This window comes from Hemiscyllium ocellatum, chromosome 1 (assembly GCF_020745735.1).
Source record: "Hemiscyllium ocellatum isolate sHemOce1 chromosome 1, sHemOce1.pat.X.cur, whole genome shotgun sequence".
NCBI classification, from domain to species: Eukaryota; Metazoa; Chordata; class Chondrichthyes; order Orectolobiformes; family Hemiscylliidae; genus Hemiscyllium; species Hemiscyllium ocellatum.
The window spans coordinates 32107160-32127821 of NC_083401.1; the positions used below are offsets into that span (position 1 = coordinate 32107160).

Sequence of the window (20662 nt, forward strand, 5' to 3'; positions counted from 1 at the left end):
ATCCCTCTGAACCCTTCCAATCCATATACCCTCCAGATGCCTTTTAAATGTTGTAATTATACCAGCCTCCACCATTTCCTCTGGCAGCTCAATCCATACACGTACCACCATCTGCATGAAAAAGGTACTCCTCAGTTCCTTTTTAAATCTTTCCAAAACTGTTCACAATATTCCAAATGTTATCTGACCAGGACCTTATAAGCCTCAGTAGTATATCTCAGCGCTTGTATTCTAGCCTTCTTGAAATGAATGCCAACACTACATTTGCCTTTCTAACTGCCAGCTGAACCTGCATGTTAACCTTAACAGAATCCTGAACTAGGAATACTAGGTCCTTTTGTGCTTTAAATTTCCAAAGTTTTCCCCATTTAGAAAATTGTCTACACCACCATTCTTCCTACCAAAATGCATAACCTCACACTTTCCCACAGTGTATTCCATCTGCCACTTCTTTGCCCACTCTCCCTGCCTGTCCAAGTCCATCTGCAGTCTCCACGCTTCCTCAACACTGCCTGTCCCTCCAACTATCTTTGTGTCATCTAGCAATATTGCCCCCATCAAACTGAACAATAATGCCTCCAGTTCCTTTGTCCAGGTTGTTTTTGTATAAAGTAAATAGTTGGGATCCCAAAACTGACTCCTGTGGAACACTACTGGTCACAAGCTGTCATCCTGAAAAAGACCCCTTTACTCCCATTCTCTGCCTTCTGCCAGTCAGCCAATCCTCTATTCATAACAGGATAGGCCCCTAACACCATGGGCTCTGATCTTCTTTATCTTCTGTGCAGCACCATGTCAAAAGCTTTCTGGAAATCCAGGTAGATCATGTCCACATGCTCTACTTTGTCTATCTTGCCAATTGCCTCCTCAAAGAATTCTGACAGATTTGTTAGCCATGACTTCCCATTGATGACTATTTCCTTAAGCAATGAGAATTAAATAGTTTGAAATAAACGGGTTAATAGTTGAAAAGACATTGCAGATTTGTTCAGACGAATTAAATGGCAAATTGACTGTAGAAAAGGAATTAAAGAGAAGAATAAAGACATTGGATTAGTAAGAAAAAAATGACTTAAGTTATATTTTGCTTTGTTTGTCTTATTATGAGAAATGAATTTGTTAAAATTTCCAAGATCAATTAATATGTGAAGGAATTGACCTCCTTGCTGTTATAATTAGTTTATAATGTCAGAGTGATTGATTGACAGTCAATAACAATGAGTCCATTGTGAAAAAAGTACTTACATAACTAATTACTAGCTCTCCATATCCTTGGCAGGTTTGTTTCATATTGACTGCACTTTACTGCAACTTCCCAACATTCATTCTTGTGTATGTTGAGGTATACAACATAATGCTGTTAACTGCTCTGCCTATGCATTGCTTTAAAATCAGTGTCAGGACTTATCCCACTGATTCTCCCATGACAACAAACAGACCTCAACTTTTTACATGCCACCAAACTGAAGCAGATACATTTTAGAAAATAATATGCCATAGGAACAAGAAAAGGCCATTCAGCCTCTCAGCCCCTTTCCACGGACTGATTTAACGTCAACTCTATTTACCTGCTTTGGTTAATAGCTATTGATTCCTTTACTTAACAAAGGTCCATCAACCTCTGTTTTGAAACTGTGCTCAGTCAGCCTAATCTCAAGAGCTTTTGGAAGGGCAGGGTTCCAGATTGATAATACTGTACGCCTGTGTGAAAGAGTGCTTCTTCACATTATTCAAAAAAATCTCACTGTTTGAAAGTGGGCTCCCCTGTACTGCACTCCTCCCATTAAAGGCAATATTTTCTCTTTATTTCTGTTCCTTCTACTCCTTAGGCATTCTCCCTAAATGCCTCAATTAGATCATCCTAGTTAGTTTTATCTCAAATCAAGGTGTGTGCACACGATTCACCATGATGTAGTAGATTTGTTCAATGCCTTTCCACTATGTTGTGCAGAGTTATTGGTTTGCTCATTGCGCAATGCCACGGAAAGGTGAGATGGATATAACAATGGGTGTGTGGTGGTCTTCAAACTTCCTCCTTAAGACCTTTCCACCTCCTCAAGCCTGCGTCTGGGGAGTTTTTACACACGAGAAAAGTGATGCTGGAAAGAAAACCAGGGCTGCCTCAGTGAGCAGGAATCCCTGTAGGCCACACTCCTGCACATCTCCCAGCTGGTATCAGTATGGCAGCTGGCCAAGAACCTAGAGTGGCATGAGGAGAGTGGCATGAGGAGAGCCCAAAGAAATACAGAGAATGAGAAGGGCAGTAACAAACACACACCGCAGCTCAAAACCTGTTGGGAGAGGTGGAGAGGGGGGGAAAGAAAGTGAAAATTATCGGCAACATAAAACCCTGTACAGTAGCTTATTAATGCTGGTTAAAGCCACAAAGCCAGATTAACCAGGGACAGCCTGCAAACCCGAGCTGTGGCCCCGTATTGTTCATTCCAGCTGCTTCTTGTTAGGAAGAGATTTTTCACTGTCTTTGAACACCAAATGGCAGCCAACAGCATGTTAATGCTGAAACCACTACACCATTATTTTTAGAGTGGCTTTCCAAGCTACAACATGTTGAAAAAGGGTTCAGATCTATTACATATGGTGCTGGTTTATTAAGCTTTACACCATGCATAACAAGCAGCTCACCCAGCGATGCACTGTAACTTTAAGGGAGAGCCTTTGTTTTCCTCGTGGAGCTCCACCTCAAGCTACAGAGTGAGACGGCTGCACTTACAAGTTTGACTATTAATCTAGATTTATAGGGAGGAAATCAGATGTCATGGCCTCGGCTTTAGCAGATTTGACCCATAATCCTTTGCTAAATTAGCCTGTTGAGAGAACGGTGCAGAAACAATAAATAATTCGACAGTCTCATGACCTGTAATTATCATGAGAACTTTGATGTTATATTGTGTTTACTTACAGTAAGCTACTGGAATATTATGAATGTTATTGGTCAGGCAGTGCCTCTATAGTGAATGGTTATATGCTTCTTTATACATCAATGTACCTACCAAAGTTCCTGCAGCAATAGTATTGGATACGTACATTATCCACAACTTGTGTCACTTTTGATGATTAATGACCCAATATAATACCCATTTTTCTTTCCTTTTCCAATCCTTGTCACCTCCAAATCTGCCCAAAACTCACTGGGTGTCATCCTCTCTGTATAAACATCATTACTCTTTCAAAGCCCTTCTGATCCTACCCGGCATCATGTCTCACTCACTTATTATCCATGTCCTTGCTGAATGATATTAGCTCCTTGTTCCTCAATAACAGAAAACTAAAAGTTTCAACGTTATAAATAGAGAGAATCATTATCTTGCCCTTTACAGTCCCTCTGAGGCATTCTGCCTCAATATCCAATGGCTGTATGTTCTAACCTTACTTGACATATTTGAATAAGTAATCCCACATTCTGTTGCTGCAGCTCATTACTGACAGGTGCTGAGTGTTCCTGGTTTTCATATAGACTGTGAGAATAAGAACCTGTGATACTTGCTCAGAGAATGTTATCCTGGTTTGCTGACCAACATTTAGCCATAAATGAACCTCATGAACCATCTTATTGCCCAACTATGTCCTGTACATAAAGAGCAGGAAAAATCCAATCCAGCCACTCAGTCTACTCTTGATTATGAGTAAAGTGATATGGCATTAAGAAGCTCTAGCAAAACTGGAATCAATGGGTATCAGGGGACAAATTCTTTAGAATCAGACCTGACACATAGGAAGATGGTCTTGGTTGTTGAAGATCAGTCATCTCAACTCCAAGACACCTCTGCAGGTGTTCCTCAGTGTAGTGTCCTAGGTTCAACCATCTTCAACTGCTTCATCAATGACCTCCCCTCCATCATAAGGTCAGAAGTGGGAATGTTCACTGATAGTTACACAATATTCAGCACCATTCACAACTCCTCAGACACTGAAGCAGTCTATGATGAAATGTAACAAGATCTGGACAATAGTCAGGCTTGGGCTAACAAGTGACAAGCAGCGTTTGCATCACACAAATACCAGGCAATAATCATCTCCAATAAGAGACAATCTAACCATTGCTCTTTGACCCTCAATCGTGTTACCATCACTGAATCCCCCACTATCAACATCCTTGGGGTTACTATTGTCTAAAGATTCAATTAGACTCGCTACATAAACACACTAGCTATAAGAGCAGGTCAGAAGCTAGGAATAGTATGGTGAGCAACTCACCCTCTGACTCCCCAAACCTTGTCCACCATCTAGAAGCCACTAGTCAGGATTGTGGTGGAAAAATCTCCACTTGGTTGGATGAGTGCAGCCCCAACAACACTTGACACATCCAGAACAAAGCAGTCCGCTTGCTGGCACAGCGTCCACAAGCATCCACTCCCTCCACCACCCGATGCTCAGTAACAGCAGCGTGTATCATGTATAAGGTCCGTGATTCAAGAAGGCAGCTCACCACCACCTTCTCAAGGGCAACTAGGGATGGGCTATCAATGCTGGCCAGCCAGAGATACCCATGTCCCATAAATGAATAAAATAAAAGAAATGGCACTTGTGTGTACCTGCACCTTATGACTACTGTGGGCAACAAGTCAACTCACTGGCACCTTCTCGGGTGCACTTAGGGATGGTCAGTAATCTTGCCAATGATTGATTATTTTTAATAAGTTACATAGATTTGGCTGAGTATGTACAGATTAACATAAAGTACATCTCAAACTATTTGATATCCCATTTTTTATTCCATCTTTCTTAGTGATTTTCTAAAAAATATTGCTTCATGGGAATTATGTGTAGTAATAGTTCGGATTTTATGAATGTGTGTTTGCGATGGGAGCTTTATGCGGTGGGAACCCGTGTTTAAAAATTATGAATGCGTTCCTCACAATAGTGCACCTATTGAATGTGTAAACAAAGTGGTGGGGAACTGACCTGGGATTTTTGAGGTGTTTTCTAGCAGCTGGGAATCCCTTTTGGGAGATCACATTCAGAGAAATGGTCTGTGGCTTATTGAATGAACTCATTGACCCTTCTGAAGATTTTAATTTTAGCAAAAGAATCTATTCTGATTTTCACCTCTTATTAAAGTGCTGTCAATGGGACTGCGCAAATAATGTGATCAGGTTACATGTCAGATATTGTAGAGAACAGCTGTTGAAACACTCGAGTCTGTGACAAGTTTCCATTTCTGGCTCTCAGTGGAGGTGGAGAGTATTCAGCCGTGTGAGTTGTGTAAACTGGGTTAAAGATTAACTGTGACAGTGCAATGGAATGCAAAGTTAATCTGCGAACTTGAATTTGAGATCTATATTGGGAGCAGGAAATGGAAAAGTAACTATTGGTAAAGAGATTATAGATCTCACAGGATAGGATCTGCTTGGTTATGGAAAGCCTTTTATTTTTGATCGACACTGTGAGTTTTGTGTCAAACATGTTCAGCAACTCTGAACGAGAAATGCATTTTGATAACTGCTCCAATGAAGGTTTGAAGAATTGTATGTATTCAAAAGTGTGGGCTGAGTTTTCAGCCATGAGTCAATTGTAATGGGTTTTGCAGAGGTTTAGTCTCTGAGTCCTGGCAAGATTTGCAGGCTATTTTCAATGGCTGGCTTTCTCCATGGAAGGGTTGGATGCCCTGGAGCATACCCTGAGATGTTGGTGATCACTGTCCAAGATGGAAGCCTGGAGAAACAAGCAGCAGGCTGGAGCCAACAGGAACCTGTTCTGGCTTTCATGACGGGAATTGTCACTATTTAAATATCCCATTGCAACTGGGAGAATAAGAGAAGACCTATCAATGAATTGAAATGCTAATGGGATGTTAATGCATGCAAATAGGCCCCTTGCCACTCACTAGCAAGATCCTCATTTTGCCAATCAAAATTTAAGCAAAATTGTCCCTGTGTTTCTCAAAGTGGAGGAACAATTTTTTGCTCAGCTCCCCACATTTTCCCAAATGACTCGTTAATGTCCACATTGTTCAAGGGCTGGGTAGCTTCTGCCCAGTATGTTTCTCTTGCCACAGATCTGAGTAATTCCAGCATTTTCAAATTACTTCTTATAAGGCAAAAGTTGTAGAGCTAAATTACTCAACATGATTTGAGGTACAGTTTAGATCTTATGAATTTATCTTCTCCAAAAGGTTTGACCTGTGGAATTCGCTACCCCAAAGTGCAGTACAGTGAGAACATTTAAGGAGGAGTTAAACCGATTTTTGATTGGTAATGGGTTGAACAGATATGGAGAGAAGGCAGGAAAATGGGGGTGAGGAGCATATCAGCCATGATTGAATGGCGGAACAAACTTGATGGGCCAAATGGCCTAATTCTGCTCCTATATCTTGTGAACTTAGGAACTTATAAATGAATGGTGGGGCTGAGGGGTCAGTTCCTATATTTATTTGCTCTCTAGAGCTCTTTGTAATTGATCATATTGGGGTGTATTTCCTTCCAAGTCACTGAGGTTGATGGTTGGTTTCTTGCATCGATGTTAATACTTTTATTACAAGCATCAAGTCGCAGAATTGTGCAGCCCAGAAGCAAACCTTTTAGTCCAACGCATCCATGCCGACCAGATATCTTTAATTAATCAAGTCTGAATTGCCAGCATTTGACCGATTACCTATTAAACCCTTCTTATTCATGCACCCATTCAGATGCCTTTTAAATGTTTTAAATGTACCAGCCTCCACCATCTCCTCTCGTTCTATACACACACCACCCTCTGCGTGAAAAGGTTTCCCCTTAGGTCTCTTTTAAATCCTTCCCGTCTCACCTTAAACCTATGCCTCTAGTTTAGGACTCCCCTATCCTATTCACCTTCTCCATGACTGTCATGATTTTGTAAATCACTATAAGGTCATACCTCACCGTCCAATGGTCCAGGAAATGTAGCCCCAGCCTATTCAGCCTCTTCCTATGGCTCAAACCCTCCAACATGAGCAACATCCTTGTAAATCTTTTCTGTGCCCTATGAGAGGGAGAGCAGAATTGAATGCAATATTTCAAAAGTGGCCTAACCAATGTTTCCCATTGGTTAATAAAAAATTGGTTTTGCAAATTATTTTAATGATAAGCATATCCTTGTACATAAACCTCACCAATCTGATCCAGACAGATTTTGTACTCTTGGTCACTGTGGAACGTTCATTCCACAGGCCCTGCTTGTATCTGCTGCACTGTGAGTGTTCTCAATGCCGTGTTTGCTTTGTATGGTTTGGTCAAGTACACTTTTTGAAACAAACAGCAGTTGATCAATGATGCAATGATGTCATCATGTCACTATTATGCCCTTTGATTCTCTAACTTTGCAAATTGCAGTCTCACAAAACAATTAATCAAACAGCAATGGTCCCCTTTTAAACTGCATTAACTCAGATGATACATTAATGGAAACCAGTCTAACCTCATTTACTGAAACCCCCACAGGGGCCCAGCAAACAAAGGTTCTAATCTGAGGTCCATCTCATCACATATTCAAATCTTTGACTGATTACAATGCGGGGTTGCAGAAACTGTGTTAGGAGGAGGCTTACTGTCACAAATGTTGGAAAATCATGGAAAGTAAGTCGAAGGAGGAGAGAAGGAAGATAGCTCACTGGAGCCAGTGAGACGCACCAAGATGTAACCTTCACCACCTCACCACCACCCCCGCACTAAAACAAATGTCTTGCAGTTTGACCTTCTTAGGAATTTCCTCTTTTGGTTGTGTTTAATGTGATAATAAAGTTTAGCTTCAACAATGTCAGTGCGATTGGTCTCCGAGGACAGGATTCAGCAGTGGTGGGTTTTCCATATGTCTGTGGTTAGGTGAAATTTCCCTTGCAAAATGTTTGCAGTGAAAGCAGCCTTTCCCCCAAGTTAGCAATTAAAACTAGTTTTGGATGTCGGAAGGAAAGGGAAATTGCATAAGCTTTCCAAATAATGGGGAACACAAGATGTGAATTTTGATCTGTTGTTATTTAACTACCAGAGGTAATTGTATGGAGGTAAAGCAATAAAATTATGTGGCCATTTAAATGATCATGTAATTTGGTGAAATTGTATTCATTGGTCAAAGCATTGCAAAGATGCTGAATGTATTGCTTCTGAGTTTATGGTAGATACTTTCAGGCAGTATCCTCAGCACAGAATCTCTGTTTCAAGAGCAGATTTAGATTAGACTTACAGTGTGGAAACAGGCCCTTCGGCCCAACAAGTCCACACCGACCCGCCGAAGCGCAACCCACCCATACCCCTACATTTACCCCTTACCTAACACTACGGGCAATTTAGCTTGGCCAATTCACCTGACCCGCACATCTTTGTGACTGTGGGAGGAAACCGGAGCACCCGGAGGAAACCCACGCAGACACGGGGAGAACGTGCAAACTCCACACAGTTGGTCGCCTGAGTCGGGAATTGAACCCGGGTCTACAGGCGCTGTGAGGCAGCAGTGCTAACCACTGTGCCACCGTGCTGCCCACTACCACTGTGCCACCGTGCCGCCCACAACCACTGTGCCACCGTGCCGCCTTCCAATCTTACTTCAGCCAGATGGCTGAAGTAAGATTGGAACTTTCAAACAAATTGGTTTCTGATAGCTCTTGAAGTCAAATTAAGGCAAGGCAGTGACTTGAATGAGCCTCAGACAATGATACCTCAAGAAATGTCCAACAAAACCAGTTGCATCTTTGGCAGGGTTTTATGGAAGACATTAGACCTGTGCTCCAGGATGATAAGTGACAAAAATAATGTCCAATTTTAAAATTGAGCATAGGGACAACATGTGGAACTAAAAATCACTGTGCCCAACATCTGTTGTGGATAAAGTATGAGAAGGCATTTTGAGAGAAGGGATAATGAAAGGCCTGGATACATATGGTGTGGTATGATTTGGTATGACAGAGTCAAAATGGATTATGGATGGGAGGTCTTGTCTAACAAATTCACTGGAGTTGTTCAGTGAAATGACAGACCTTGTTGACAACAGACATTCTGTGGATGTAAAGTGTTTGATTTCATTAAAGCTTCTAGACTGTTCCACACATGGGATGGGTAAGAATTCAAGGAATAAAATTTCTTGAAGAGGAATGAAAACTCTTTAAATACAAGAAGATAAAGGGTGGTTGTGGATTGAACTGTTTGAATGACCAAAGAGGTGAAATAGGGATCAGAAATGGCTGTTGTATAAAGGCATAATGGTCTAAAAGGGTTAATACCGAGGCAAAACTATCATGATGATACAATATGGGCTTGGTGGGGAGAACAGTTTAGGATATCTGGGTTTTCTTCATTGTGTCTATAATAATGTCTTTTGCATTAGTGTAATGTGTTATTTGTTACCATGTATTGAACTACATCTTGTTTAAGCCAAGAGTGTTTTCTCAGTGGACTACCAACTGGTCTTCCTGTCCTACCCGAGTTTATAGTCCAGCAGGTTTATTTGGAAGCACTAGCTATCGGAGCACTGCTCCTTCATCAAGATAACCACCTGATGAAGGAGCAGTGCTCTGAAAGCTAGTGCTTCCAAATAAACCTGTTGGACTATAACCTGGTGTTGTGTGATTGTTAACTTTGTCCAACCCAGTCCAACACCGGCTCCTCCACATCATGCCCTACTCTGTATCGATCTTCTTAGTGAAATGCTTGGGATGTGGGCTGCTGGGAGCTGCAGTTGAGGCACTGAATCAATGAAGGTCGTAATTTCAAACTAAGTATAAACATCTGGAGAGTATTCACAACTTTGTTTCTTATAAAGATATTCAAGGCTAAGATAGACAGATTTTTAATCAACGAGGGAATCAGACGTTCCGGAATCAAAGTGTGAAAGTGGGGTTAAGTATAATCAGACCAGCTGTGATCTTATTGAATTGCAGAGCAGACTGGAGGGCTGAATGGCCTCCTTCTGTATCTACAGTCTTACGATCTTAAAGAGGTTGGAGGTAGCAAAGATATCTTATTGTAAGTAATACTGTAGGAAGCTCATACAGGATTCTGAGCAGAGGTATAGATGGCTCATACAGTAACCTGCTTTAGGTTTGTAGATGGAGCTAAGTTGATCATGTGACAAAGTTGGAAACTATCAGTATTTTGCTATGCATTCCCGATTGTTGGGCTGAAAATCTGGAAATCCATTCCAAGACACAGGATACACCAGATTGACTGCAGCAGTTTCGAAGGTGGATCACAACTACCTTCTTGAGGGCAATTCAGGATTAGCACTATGTGGTGGCCTAACCGGTCAGGTTCATATCCTGTGACAGAATTTCAAAATTTCCTTCAAACCAACCATTTGACAAATTACCCTAACCTAATATTTGGTGTAATTCCATTTTTTTTGTATCGCTACACTTTTTATGCACTGAAGGTGCTTTATAAATGTAAGTCTTGCTGTACAACAGTGAACCTTAAATCCAAACGTAGGAAGCTGCATATTAGTTCAGCTTGAAGTCTCATTTTCCCATTTCTTCACCAACACACAATCTTATGAGTTAGTTTGGATATAGACAGATCCTACTCTGTGCTGTGACTTTGAGCATTCTGGGACTGAGTTAAGTCAACTAAAATCAATACCTTTGCACAACTGACCGGCAATGTTAACAATGTTAAGAAACATTCAATTTAACGTGAAATACAAACAAAATGGGTAACATTAATGAACTAAATAGTCTTGATGAAAAAGAATAGCCTGCATTCAAAATACTGTCGACTCTAACATTGTATTAGTCTGGGCTGGAATCAAACCTGTGTCCCTGTGGTGAAAGGCCAATCTGCTAACTCTCTGCTACCCTGTTACACACTCCAAACTCTAATGTCTACTGCTGTTTTTGATAAAAGGAAAACTGCCTTTTGTGTATACATGAATTTCTGGCTTACAATACAATTTGGCACTTTTAATGTACCTCTCTTGCACGCACCAATATTCAAAGCAAACAGAAATATTGAGTGGTCTTTTGCTACTTAGAATTTGCTGCACTTTCACACTCTTAATTATGACCATTATATTTCTTTGGACAAAGACATGACAGGATATTTATTTCCCAGTTTAAAACATTACAATGTTTTTCTTTACTGCAAAACTCAAGAGTAGCCAACAACTCACAATTGCAAAAGGCGAAGGGTGGAAGGCAGGGGGAGGGAGGGTGTTGGCGAGGGGTTGAGAGGCAGTTTATTATAAGAGCTGTAGTTGGCTATGGGGTGTAAATGCTCATCCAGATGGCTTGCATCAATGAAACTGTAGAGGGATAATTATGCTGCCCGGAGGTCCGCACTTTTTCATCTTGTTCAATATTTCATAAAGGACTGTCAAACAAGTTGAATGTAATCATTCCTGGATGTGGGCACGTTAACAAACACAGCACAGAAAATGTGTCCTTTTGAAGTGGCTGCTGGTGGCTCTTGAATCCTGGTTTCTGGACTGCATTCATTCAGATTAGTTCCTCTGTTGATTTCACAGTGGTAACTCCAACATGGAGCTAGAAGCTTTTCCACAGCTGGTGCATCTGTTACATTATGCAGTGGCATCTGGGAAACCACATTCTTTATATCTATAACTTTATTTGCTTTACACTCAAAAGCCTACCCTTAAAATTAAACATTCTGAAGGCATTCATTCAACCCTGGTCTTGAACATTTTAGCCACTCACATAACATGGTGTTGCATTAAAGTGTAGGTTCTGACCACCAAATCCTCCTTTACATGAAATGTGTATTAAGTACACGATTAATGTGATTTGGGTATCTGCTGTTCTGTGATCAAACCTGCCTGGAAAACAGCAAAGGACTGTGATTTGCTATTCATATAAATTTTAGGCTTAAATGTTGAACACTGACAGATGTCAAGTCCTGTGAGCAGACAGTACTAATCAGAGAATGATAAAGCACTGAAGGATATAATTTGGCATATTGTGATTGTCCTGCTTTATTCATAAGAGTTATCCAGTTATCGCCACTCCTCTGCTGTTAACTTGTGATCGTGCAATTTTCTTTTATTCAACTTTCTATCCAATTGCTGTTTGAAGATATTTTGTAATCAACCTGCTCAGAGATGTTATTACACAGCTTTATTGAACCTGTTTATAACACCTGAACAGGCACTGCACTCCAGATAATCCTGTTTGCAATAACAATGCTATGTGATAGCTCTCCACAAGAAATATTGTCAGGGATTGGGTTGGAGCACATCAATTCTGGCAAGGGTTACAGCTGATTAGATACTTGTCTTGAATGGTAACACATTGTAGATTGTGAGTATGTTATACCCCATGGAGTATTCAATACCATTGACTATAATGGAACTGGGCAGTGAACAGGGTAAACAACCAGCAGCTGATCAGACTCTGTAGGAGATAGTGAGGACTGCAGGTGCTGGAGGTTAGAGTTGAGAACGTGGTGCTGGAAAAGCACAGCAGGTCTGGCAGCATGCGCTTATGCCAGAAACGTTGATTCTCCTGCTCCTTGGATGCTGCCTGACCTGCTGTGCTTTTCCGGTGCCACACTCTTGACACTATCCACTTCTACCCCATTGTGCATTGGCAAACTTTGTTTCAAGTGGTTTATTGATTGATGCATGGTGTTTGCGACATGCAATCTCTGTAACAAGGTCTGTTTTTGCAAGTGGCTTGTTACGTACAGGATATTGTCTATGCAATTTGTCTTCCACCCTTTGCCTTGCAGTTCATTTTTGGTTCAATGTTATTTGATTAGGTGCGCAATCTCATAAATTTGAAATTAACTAAGCATGACCAAACAAAACATACTCCTCATGACAAAACATGCTAAATTGGGATTGTGGAACATACAACATACAGACAGAGGCACAGGAGTTGAATTTTTTTCTTCATTTAGTCTTTTGTCCCATTTAGATTATTTTATTTCTTTCACAGGATCTGGGCTTGTTGGCAAAGCCAGTATTTGTTGCCCATCCTTCATTGCGTCAGAGTAAGCTGCCCTTTGGGACTACTGCAGTCCTTGGGTTGTAGCAACATAAAGATTGCTCCATGTAGTTCACATCCTAAAAGCACACTTAGTGTTAGTTCATAATATGGTGACGTATTACAACTTGATTCATACCATAGTAATATTGTAAGTGATTAATAGTCTATGGTGTTACATGGGACAGTGGTAATACATCAGTGAAATTGAATTATAAAAATGCTGGCATTCTTTTATCTGTAAAAGGTCCAGTAATTTGTGTGATACATAGGTGTCACATGTGGCAGTTTTAATGACAGCAAAATTATCAGTATGTCACAATTGTGAAAGTGAGAACAATTTCTGGCATGAGCACGTCCAGATAAATGTAGATATCAAGAAGTTGCTGTCATTAAAGCTGAAGTCTCTGATCCTCCAAAGGGTGTAATGTGGAAGTTCAGTAGATTACAATCTTCTCAAACTACTTGAATGATGTGACCTTGCAGTTTTACACAAATATTCTCATTTTAAAAACCATTGAAGAAGGAATGCTTTGATAAACGAGGTGTAACTTGTTTTTTAAATAACATTTATTTGTTCATCTGTGCTGTGCCTAAAGACAGATCCTTGCCGTATGCTATGCTCTGCTAACCGAGCTGATTTCTTGCGAGAAGTGGTATGTCAATGTCATTGCCCTCCAGTCTTAGGGGCAGGGTGAGGAGGCAGGTGCAAACTTTACTTCAGCTAGAACAGAAATTAAATCCAATATGATGGCATGTGCTGACCAAGCTAACTGACCTCCTTTTAATTGTATGTGCAGTCCACGATGATATTCACTGTGATTGTGAAAATATATTTGATGTTTGTAGGATTTGAAATATCTTAATTGCGATAAAAATCACTTTTGCTTTAATTTCCAACTTAATCTCATGCATATGTTCCAATCTCTTTTGCAATGTCGCTAAAGTGACCAAACATCCATGGACAATCATTGGTTAATACTGATTTCCTGTTTGTGAGCATTCATCAATGTGATTGGTTGTTCAATCTGTTTGGAGACAGCATTGTTACTGGATGCTGAAGCTAATGCTGAATTGATGCTGACCGCAAAATCTGGCCAATATTATTCTTCTAGTTGTAACATGATACACAGTGGTGGCTCCTGGGGCCACAATTTAAATTAATGGTTTTAGATAAAATCTGTAAATGGAAAGTAAGTGGCAGATTAAACGAGATACAAATAAATATTTAATCAAGTACTATATCTCGTTAGACAAACAAAATGTCAGATAAATTATCGCAGATGTAAAAAGAGCTAAAAACATACCAGAAAGGAAGCTGACATTATAATAGATTCGATAGTTAAAGTATCAAATGACCATAGAACAAAATTGAATGGACTAGAACTGTGACTGAGTAGTTGGACTGTAAATGATACATTACAGTGGTCAAAAGTGTTCTGTAATATGGTGTTTAGTATTGCTATAAAGACAAAATGTTTTTCCGGTATGAAGGGAGTGGAGGGAAACTCCATGAAGCGAATTCCAACTGTCCAGGCTTGGCATAGATAGGTTTAATCTTCAACATTTTTTTAAGGAATGTTTCAACATAGAAAGAGAATGGAACAGGTTAAAATGGGTGAAAAGACAACTTAAGATAAATCTCAAGAACAATTCTTAATGCAAATTGTTATTTACATATGGAATGGTGTTGGTAGTGGAATCAAGAACCTTAAACTCAAGATTCAAGTAGATGATGCTATTGGGCATTTGTAGGAGTTAGGAGATATAGGAGATTGTATGATATCCTGTGTCCACCATTGTAACTGAGAGGTTAACCATTTTCATATTAAGTGGGTTCATATTTATGTTAAAGTAATGGCCAGTGTTTGCCCTTGAGAAGGCATTGTGTGTTAATTCCTCAGTCATTTCCATGTTATCAATCCAATTACTTCAAACGCTGCACTTCAAAAACCATCCTACCATCCAAGTGTTGTAAGTGAGTGTGTAAGGTTAGGAATTAGACCACAACATTATAGTGGCAACTGTGGTGATCCTGTGATTTAGTGCAACTAGCATTGTCTGTTTGTGATACCATTGTCTGTTTGCCAGAAACCTCTTGAGTTGTGCCCATGGCAAGTGCTATAACCTCAGCAGAAACACCAATTTGAAGAATTATCCTGTTCCCAACCTGTCAATTATGATTGTATTTGAAAACCATTGTTTGTGATCTGTCTTTCGATCAGTGACTGAATCACTGTATGGTGTACCGCTAAATTACCCAATAATTACTCAGGGCTCAGGTTTGATCTCTATCTGATCTTTAAGGAGAAAGTGAGGACTGCAGATGCTGGAGATCAGAGTCAAAAATATGGTACTGAAAAAGCACAGCAGGTCAGGCAGCATCCAAGGAGCAAGAGAATTGACATTTTGGGCATAAGCCCTTCATTAGGAAATAAGGCTCTCTACAATTCAAATCTGTTTGGTTACGTGGGCAGCAAATTGTGGTGTTTTCTTTCAAATTTGTTCTTGGGATGTGCCAAACAGTAGCTTCAATCTTATAAATGCATTGTTCCAATGACCTTTTTTTAAACCACCCTATTCCCTTTTCCTTAAACCACATATCCAACTTACTCTTAAACATTAACATGGTCTTTGCTTCAATCATTAAATTTACTTCTGCATTTTACAGCCTTGCAACCCTTTAAAAAAAATATTTCTCTTGCTTGCCTACCTTAAATCTCTTACACTTAATCTACGTCTCTTCATTCTAGATCACACAAGCGCTTGGAACAGTCCATTTCTCTTTGCTCTGCCCCAATTTATAGTGAATTTAAACTCATCAATTCAATTGTTGCTTAATATTCTTGGATCTAGTGAAATAAGCAGAAGACTAAGACTTTGGGCATTTCATTTTTTACATAATTCTGGCGTGTTAAAACAGCATGTAACTGACCATGTCTAACCACATGGAGATGTGATAGTGTCCTTAAAAATGTATTGGAAAGGCAACTCAGAGATGTTAGTCATGCACTGGCCACTCAACCAATTGCTTTTCTACTTGATCCTTAGGTCCGCCACAGATTTCTTCAAGAGTGATCAACCGACAGACCGTGAGGTTAGGTCGAACAATCAAGTTGCCGTGCCCAGTAGAGGGTGACCCCCCACCATTGACCATGTGGACGAAAGATGGCCGCACCATTCACAGCGGTTGGACGCGATTCCGGGTCCTGCGCCAGGGTCTGAAAATCAAAGAAGTGGAAGCTGAAGATGCTGGGACCTACATCTGCAAGGCCACTAATGGTTTTGGCAGCATTAACCTCAACTACACTCTCATTGTGATTAGTAAGTACTGAGTAAGACAGGAAGCTGCTTTACTTTTTGTTCCGCTCCATTTAACTCAGGTGTCCTCTGAGCTCCATTAAGCAGGATTGATGCATTTCTTCTCCATCTGCCTATTCCTTATAGGCCAGTTAAACTAAGCTCCATTTCTCAGGGCTTTGTGGTTGATTGTTTTGCAGTTCCTAGTTAAAGACAGTGTGGGTTCTATTTATCACACAGAATCGGGAGACATCTGCCTTAAAGTCAAATTTTACTATTTGGCATCAAATTGACATTCTTTATTTAGGATTCTAATATCCGAGTACAAGTTAAACCAATAAACCTGTACAAATTGCACTGTTCTGCATCATTGACTAACCACTTCCTTTACCATGAGAAGGAATAGTTCAATAAATAAAGCAGTCAGGCCCTAGATTTATAAACTATACCATTTCCTGTTTTAGTCTCCTTTCTCTCTTTCTTTTGTACTTTGGCTGTTTCAAACCAAGTTGTTCAGAAACTCACACATGAAGTCTCTATTTGCTCACTATTGAGTTACAATGACTGTCTAATGGGACACATCCCATGTGCAACAGACAAGGTTATGCTGGAGTTTAATCAACTACAGCTATCAGGTTACCAGTGGTGAGGGTGTGTTACAGTTTACTCAGGGAATCCAAGATATTATGGCAGTGTGCATTTTACATTCATATTGTTGTCCACACCTTTAGATAGTGATGGTAGAGGCTCCAATGTCCTTTTTAGAAGTAGTCTCTTTTGCCCTTACTGCCTGTCATTGAAATCTGTTAAAATGTTTTGCAGATTGATACTCAATTTGTTAGAGAATGTTATAAATGCATATTCCTTGGCCATCAAGTTCTGACATGGAACAAATACAGCGAGTGCTGGAGAAACTCAGCAGGTCTGGCAGCCTTTGTAGAAAAAGAAACAGTGTTAATGTTACAAGTCTGGTATGACTTTTCTGGGACAGTCCTGGGATTGGACTTGAATCTGGGGCTTCCAGCCTACTACCCACTGCACCAGAAGACCTCAACAGGCTAACAGCACCACCTTCTTGACTGACCTCCAGCATCTGCAATCCTCACTTTCTCCTACCAGCACAGTAGACTAATAAACTTCCGGCCTGCTGCATCCATTTTAGACCATTGGATTGCTTTAGCTGTATGACCAATAAACTCTGTCTGCCATGACGCTGTAAAGAAATCATACTGGAGACAGATAGATGTGTAGGATTGTTTCGAGGTTCAGTATGGGCTCAATGGACCGGATGGCCTCCCTCCACACTGCAGGGATTCTATAATTCTATGAATCACAGAGTTGGTTATGGCAATGGGAGAATTCTTAAACTGAAGCAACTATTCATGCACTTGGCCAGGAATATCCTCTGCTCATGTTCAAAGATCAGGAAAGATGAGCTTTTCCATTACATTGACAGTCCTGGGGCTTTTCAGGTTGGGAGTTGAGGGCAGTGCGGTTGGGCTTGTCCCATCAGTAAGAGCAAACACTGCATTGTATAACCGAGCTAAGGGTTTATGGATCTTCAATTTCTCATTCCTTTTCTTCCATTGGCTAAATAAGAGGTTTACAAAATTATGAGGGGCATGGATAGGATAAATAGACAAAGTATTTTCCCTCTGGTGTTGGAGTCCAGAAGTAGAGGGCATAGGATTAGGGTGAGAGGGGAAAGATATAAAAGAGACCTAAGGGGCAACTTTTTCACGCAGAGGGTGGTACGTGTATGGAATGAACTGCCAGAGGAAGTGGTGGAGACTGGTACAATTGCAACATTTAAAAGGCGTCTGGATGGGTATATGAATAGGAAAAGTTTGGAGGGAAATGGGCCGGGTGCTGGCAAGTGGGACTAGATTGGGTTGGGATATCTAGTCGGCATGGATGGGTTGGACTGAAAGTCTGTTTCCATGCTGTACATCTCTGTGACTCTATGACATGAAGGAGCAGCTGGCCAGGGTTGCTTGGAAGGGGAACCTAACAGGGAAGATGGAAGAGCAGCCATGGCAAGGGTTTCTGGGTATGAATTGGGAAATACAGCAGAACTTCATTCCAAGAAAGATGAAACCTATTAAGGCGGGACTCAAGGCAAACATAGCTGACAAGGGAAGTCAGGGACAACATAAAAGCAAAAGAGAAAGTATACAATGTGGTGAAGATTAGTGGGAATTCAGAGGACTATGAAAACCAACAGAGGAAATCTGAAAAAGCAATAAGTGGGGAGAACATGAAATATGAGAGTAAGTTCGCTCGTAATATAAAAGAAGATTGACTGGAAATATGACAGCCTTTAAAATATAGTGCCAGCACAAAGGATTCTGGGATATCTCAGCAGTGATGAGTTCTCTCGGCTACAGCGAGTGGAAATATCAGGTTACCATTGGATGAGAGAGACAGCACAGGGGCAAAGTAGGGAGTTAATGAGGTGGGTTAGTGATGACCTCATGAGAAAAACTCCTCGGCATGATGGAGAGAACTTCCCATGAAACTCAATGAAAATGACACTGAGTAATTATTTGGGAAGATTCAGCCCAAAGAAGTAGATGGAATAAGTTAAGTGATTTACGGACATGTTCAATGTGGAGTACGACATGGTAGCCAGTCCTAAGGCATGATTGGAACATGGCCAACACCACAATCTGATTATATCATGTTATAAGGTGCACAAGAAAAATAGAAGAAGGGGATGATTAAGAATGAAATTAATTCAATAAGAATGATTGGTAAACAGGCTGTGGAGTCTTTATGGATAGAATTAAGAAATAGAAAATAATTTAAGACTCTTTGGGAATTATGTATGAGCTCAATAGAGGTTAGATAAACATGTAAGTGAAGTTAGAAAACACTTTAAATGCAAATGGTGCTAAATGTTTTGAGCACTTGTACAATTGACAGTTCATGCTGCATCAATTATTAGTTCTGTATCTGTCATTGATTTTCACTCACCAGATGCATTGAAAAATAAGGAGCAAAGGTGGGAATGTGGAGTTAGGTCAAAGCTGAACCACAATGGCAAACATTCTTGGGGGTCACGTGGTCGACTCCTGTTCCTACACAGAGCAGTAACAGCGCTTCACAGGGTAATTAGTCGACTGTAAACTGAGTTGGAACTTCCTAAAGTTGTGTAGGATGCTATATGAATCCAAATCTTCCTTCTTTTCTCAATTCAGCAATTTCATCACATACATAAATCAACAGGGATTCCATATCATTGTTGTGAGAATTGTAGCTATTTTGATCGTCCTGATTAGGCATGTCATGACAAACCTCCAGAGGAGGTAAGACTTGAATTGAGGGCTTACGACTCAGAGGTAGGGACATTACCATGACACTGCAACTACAAGAGCACTCTCTGAAGATTATATGGTTAGAGTATCCTTAATCTAAGGTCATACGGCCATGAGAAATAGGAACAGCAGTATGTCATTCAGCCCCTTAGGTCTGCTGTGCCATTCAGTAAGGTTATTATTGATCAGACTCTCCACATTCCTGCCCTTTCCCCAAGATCCTTGATTCCACTATTGGTCAAGAATCTGTTTATCTCAGCCTTAAATTGACACAAGGACTTTACCCACAGCTCTCTGTGGCAAAGAGTCTCAGATACTCGCAACTTTCTCAGAGAAGAATTTCTTCCTCATCTCGGTCTTATATTGTGTCCCTTTATTCTGAGGCCATGCTCTTTGGCCCTGATTGTCCCAAGAGGGGAACACCCTCTCAGCATTTACCCTGTCAAATAAGAATCCTATATATTTCAATGGGATCACCTCTCAATCTTCTAAACTCGAGTGAGTAGAGTCCCAACCTGTTTAGTCTTTGTTCATAAGACAACCCCTCCCTACCATGAGTCATCCAAGTGAGCCTACTTTGAACCACCTCCAATGAAATGATATCCTTCCTTCAATAAGGGGACCAAAACTGCACACGGTATTTCAGATGTGGTCTCAACAGCACCTTGTACAGTTGCAGTAAGATTTCCCTTTTCTTATACTCCAAGTCCCTTGAAGTAACATTCCATGAGCCTTGCTGATTACCTGCTGCCCCTGCATGCTAGCTTTCTGAGCTTCAAGCATAGGTATCCCACAAGTCCCTTTGTGTTGCTGCTTTCTGCGGTTTTTCTCCAATTAAGTAATATTCTGTTTTTTTGTTCTTCTTTCCAAAATGAGAAACTTCATATTTTCTCACATTATACTCCATTTGCCAATTTTACCCACTTGCTTCACCTAACTCTCTGTAAACTGTTTTATCCCGTTCACAATCTGCCTTTCCACCTATTTTTGTGTCATCTGCAAATTTGGCTACAGTTCATCCACTTCCTTCCTCCAAGTCATTAATACATAGAAACATTTGTAGTTATTGTAAGTAGCACTAATTCCTGTAAAAACCCATTGCTTACAGGTTTCCAATCTGAAAAAGAACACCTTATACCCA

The 20662-nt window shown here is 40.5% G+C and overlaps 1 protein-coding gene across 4 annotated transcripts in view; it reads left to right on the top strand.

Annotated features, from left to right (window-relative positions):
- LOC132827677 (fibroblast growth factor receptor-like 1) overlaps positions 1-20662 on the top strand; it is a 304917-nt gene that overhangs the window by 106277 nt on the left and 177978 nt on the right. For all 4 annotated transcript variants that reach the window (XM_060844604.1, XM_060844365.1, XM_060844443.1 and 1 more), the window contains exon 3: positions 15956-16228. In XM_060844604.1, the coding sequence (XP_060700587.1) occupies positions 15956-16228 (273 nt within the window). The remainder of the gene's footprint in view (positions 1-15955; positions 16229-20662) is intronic.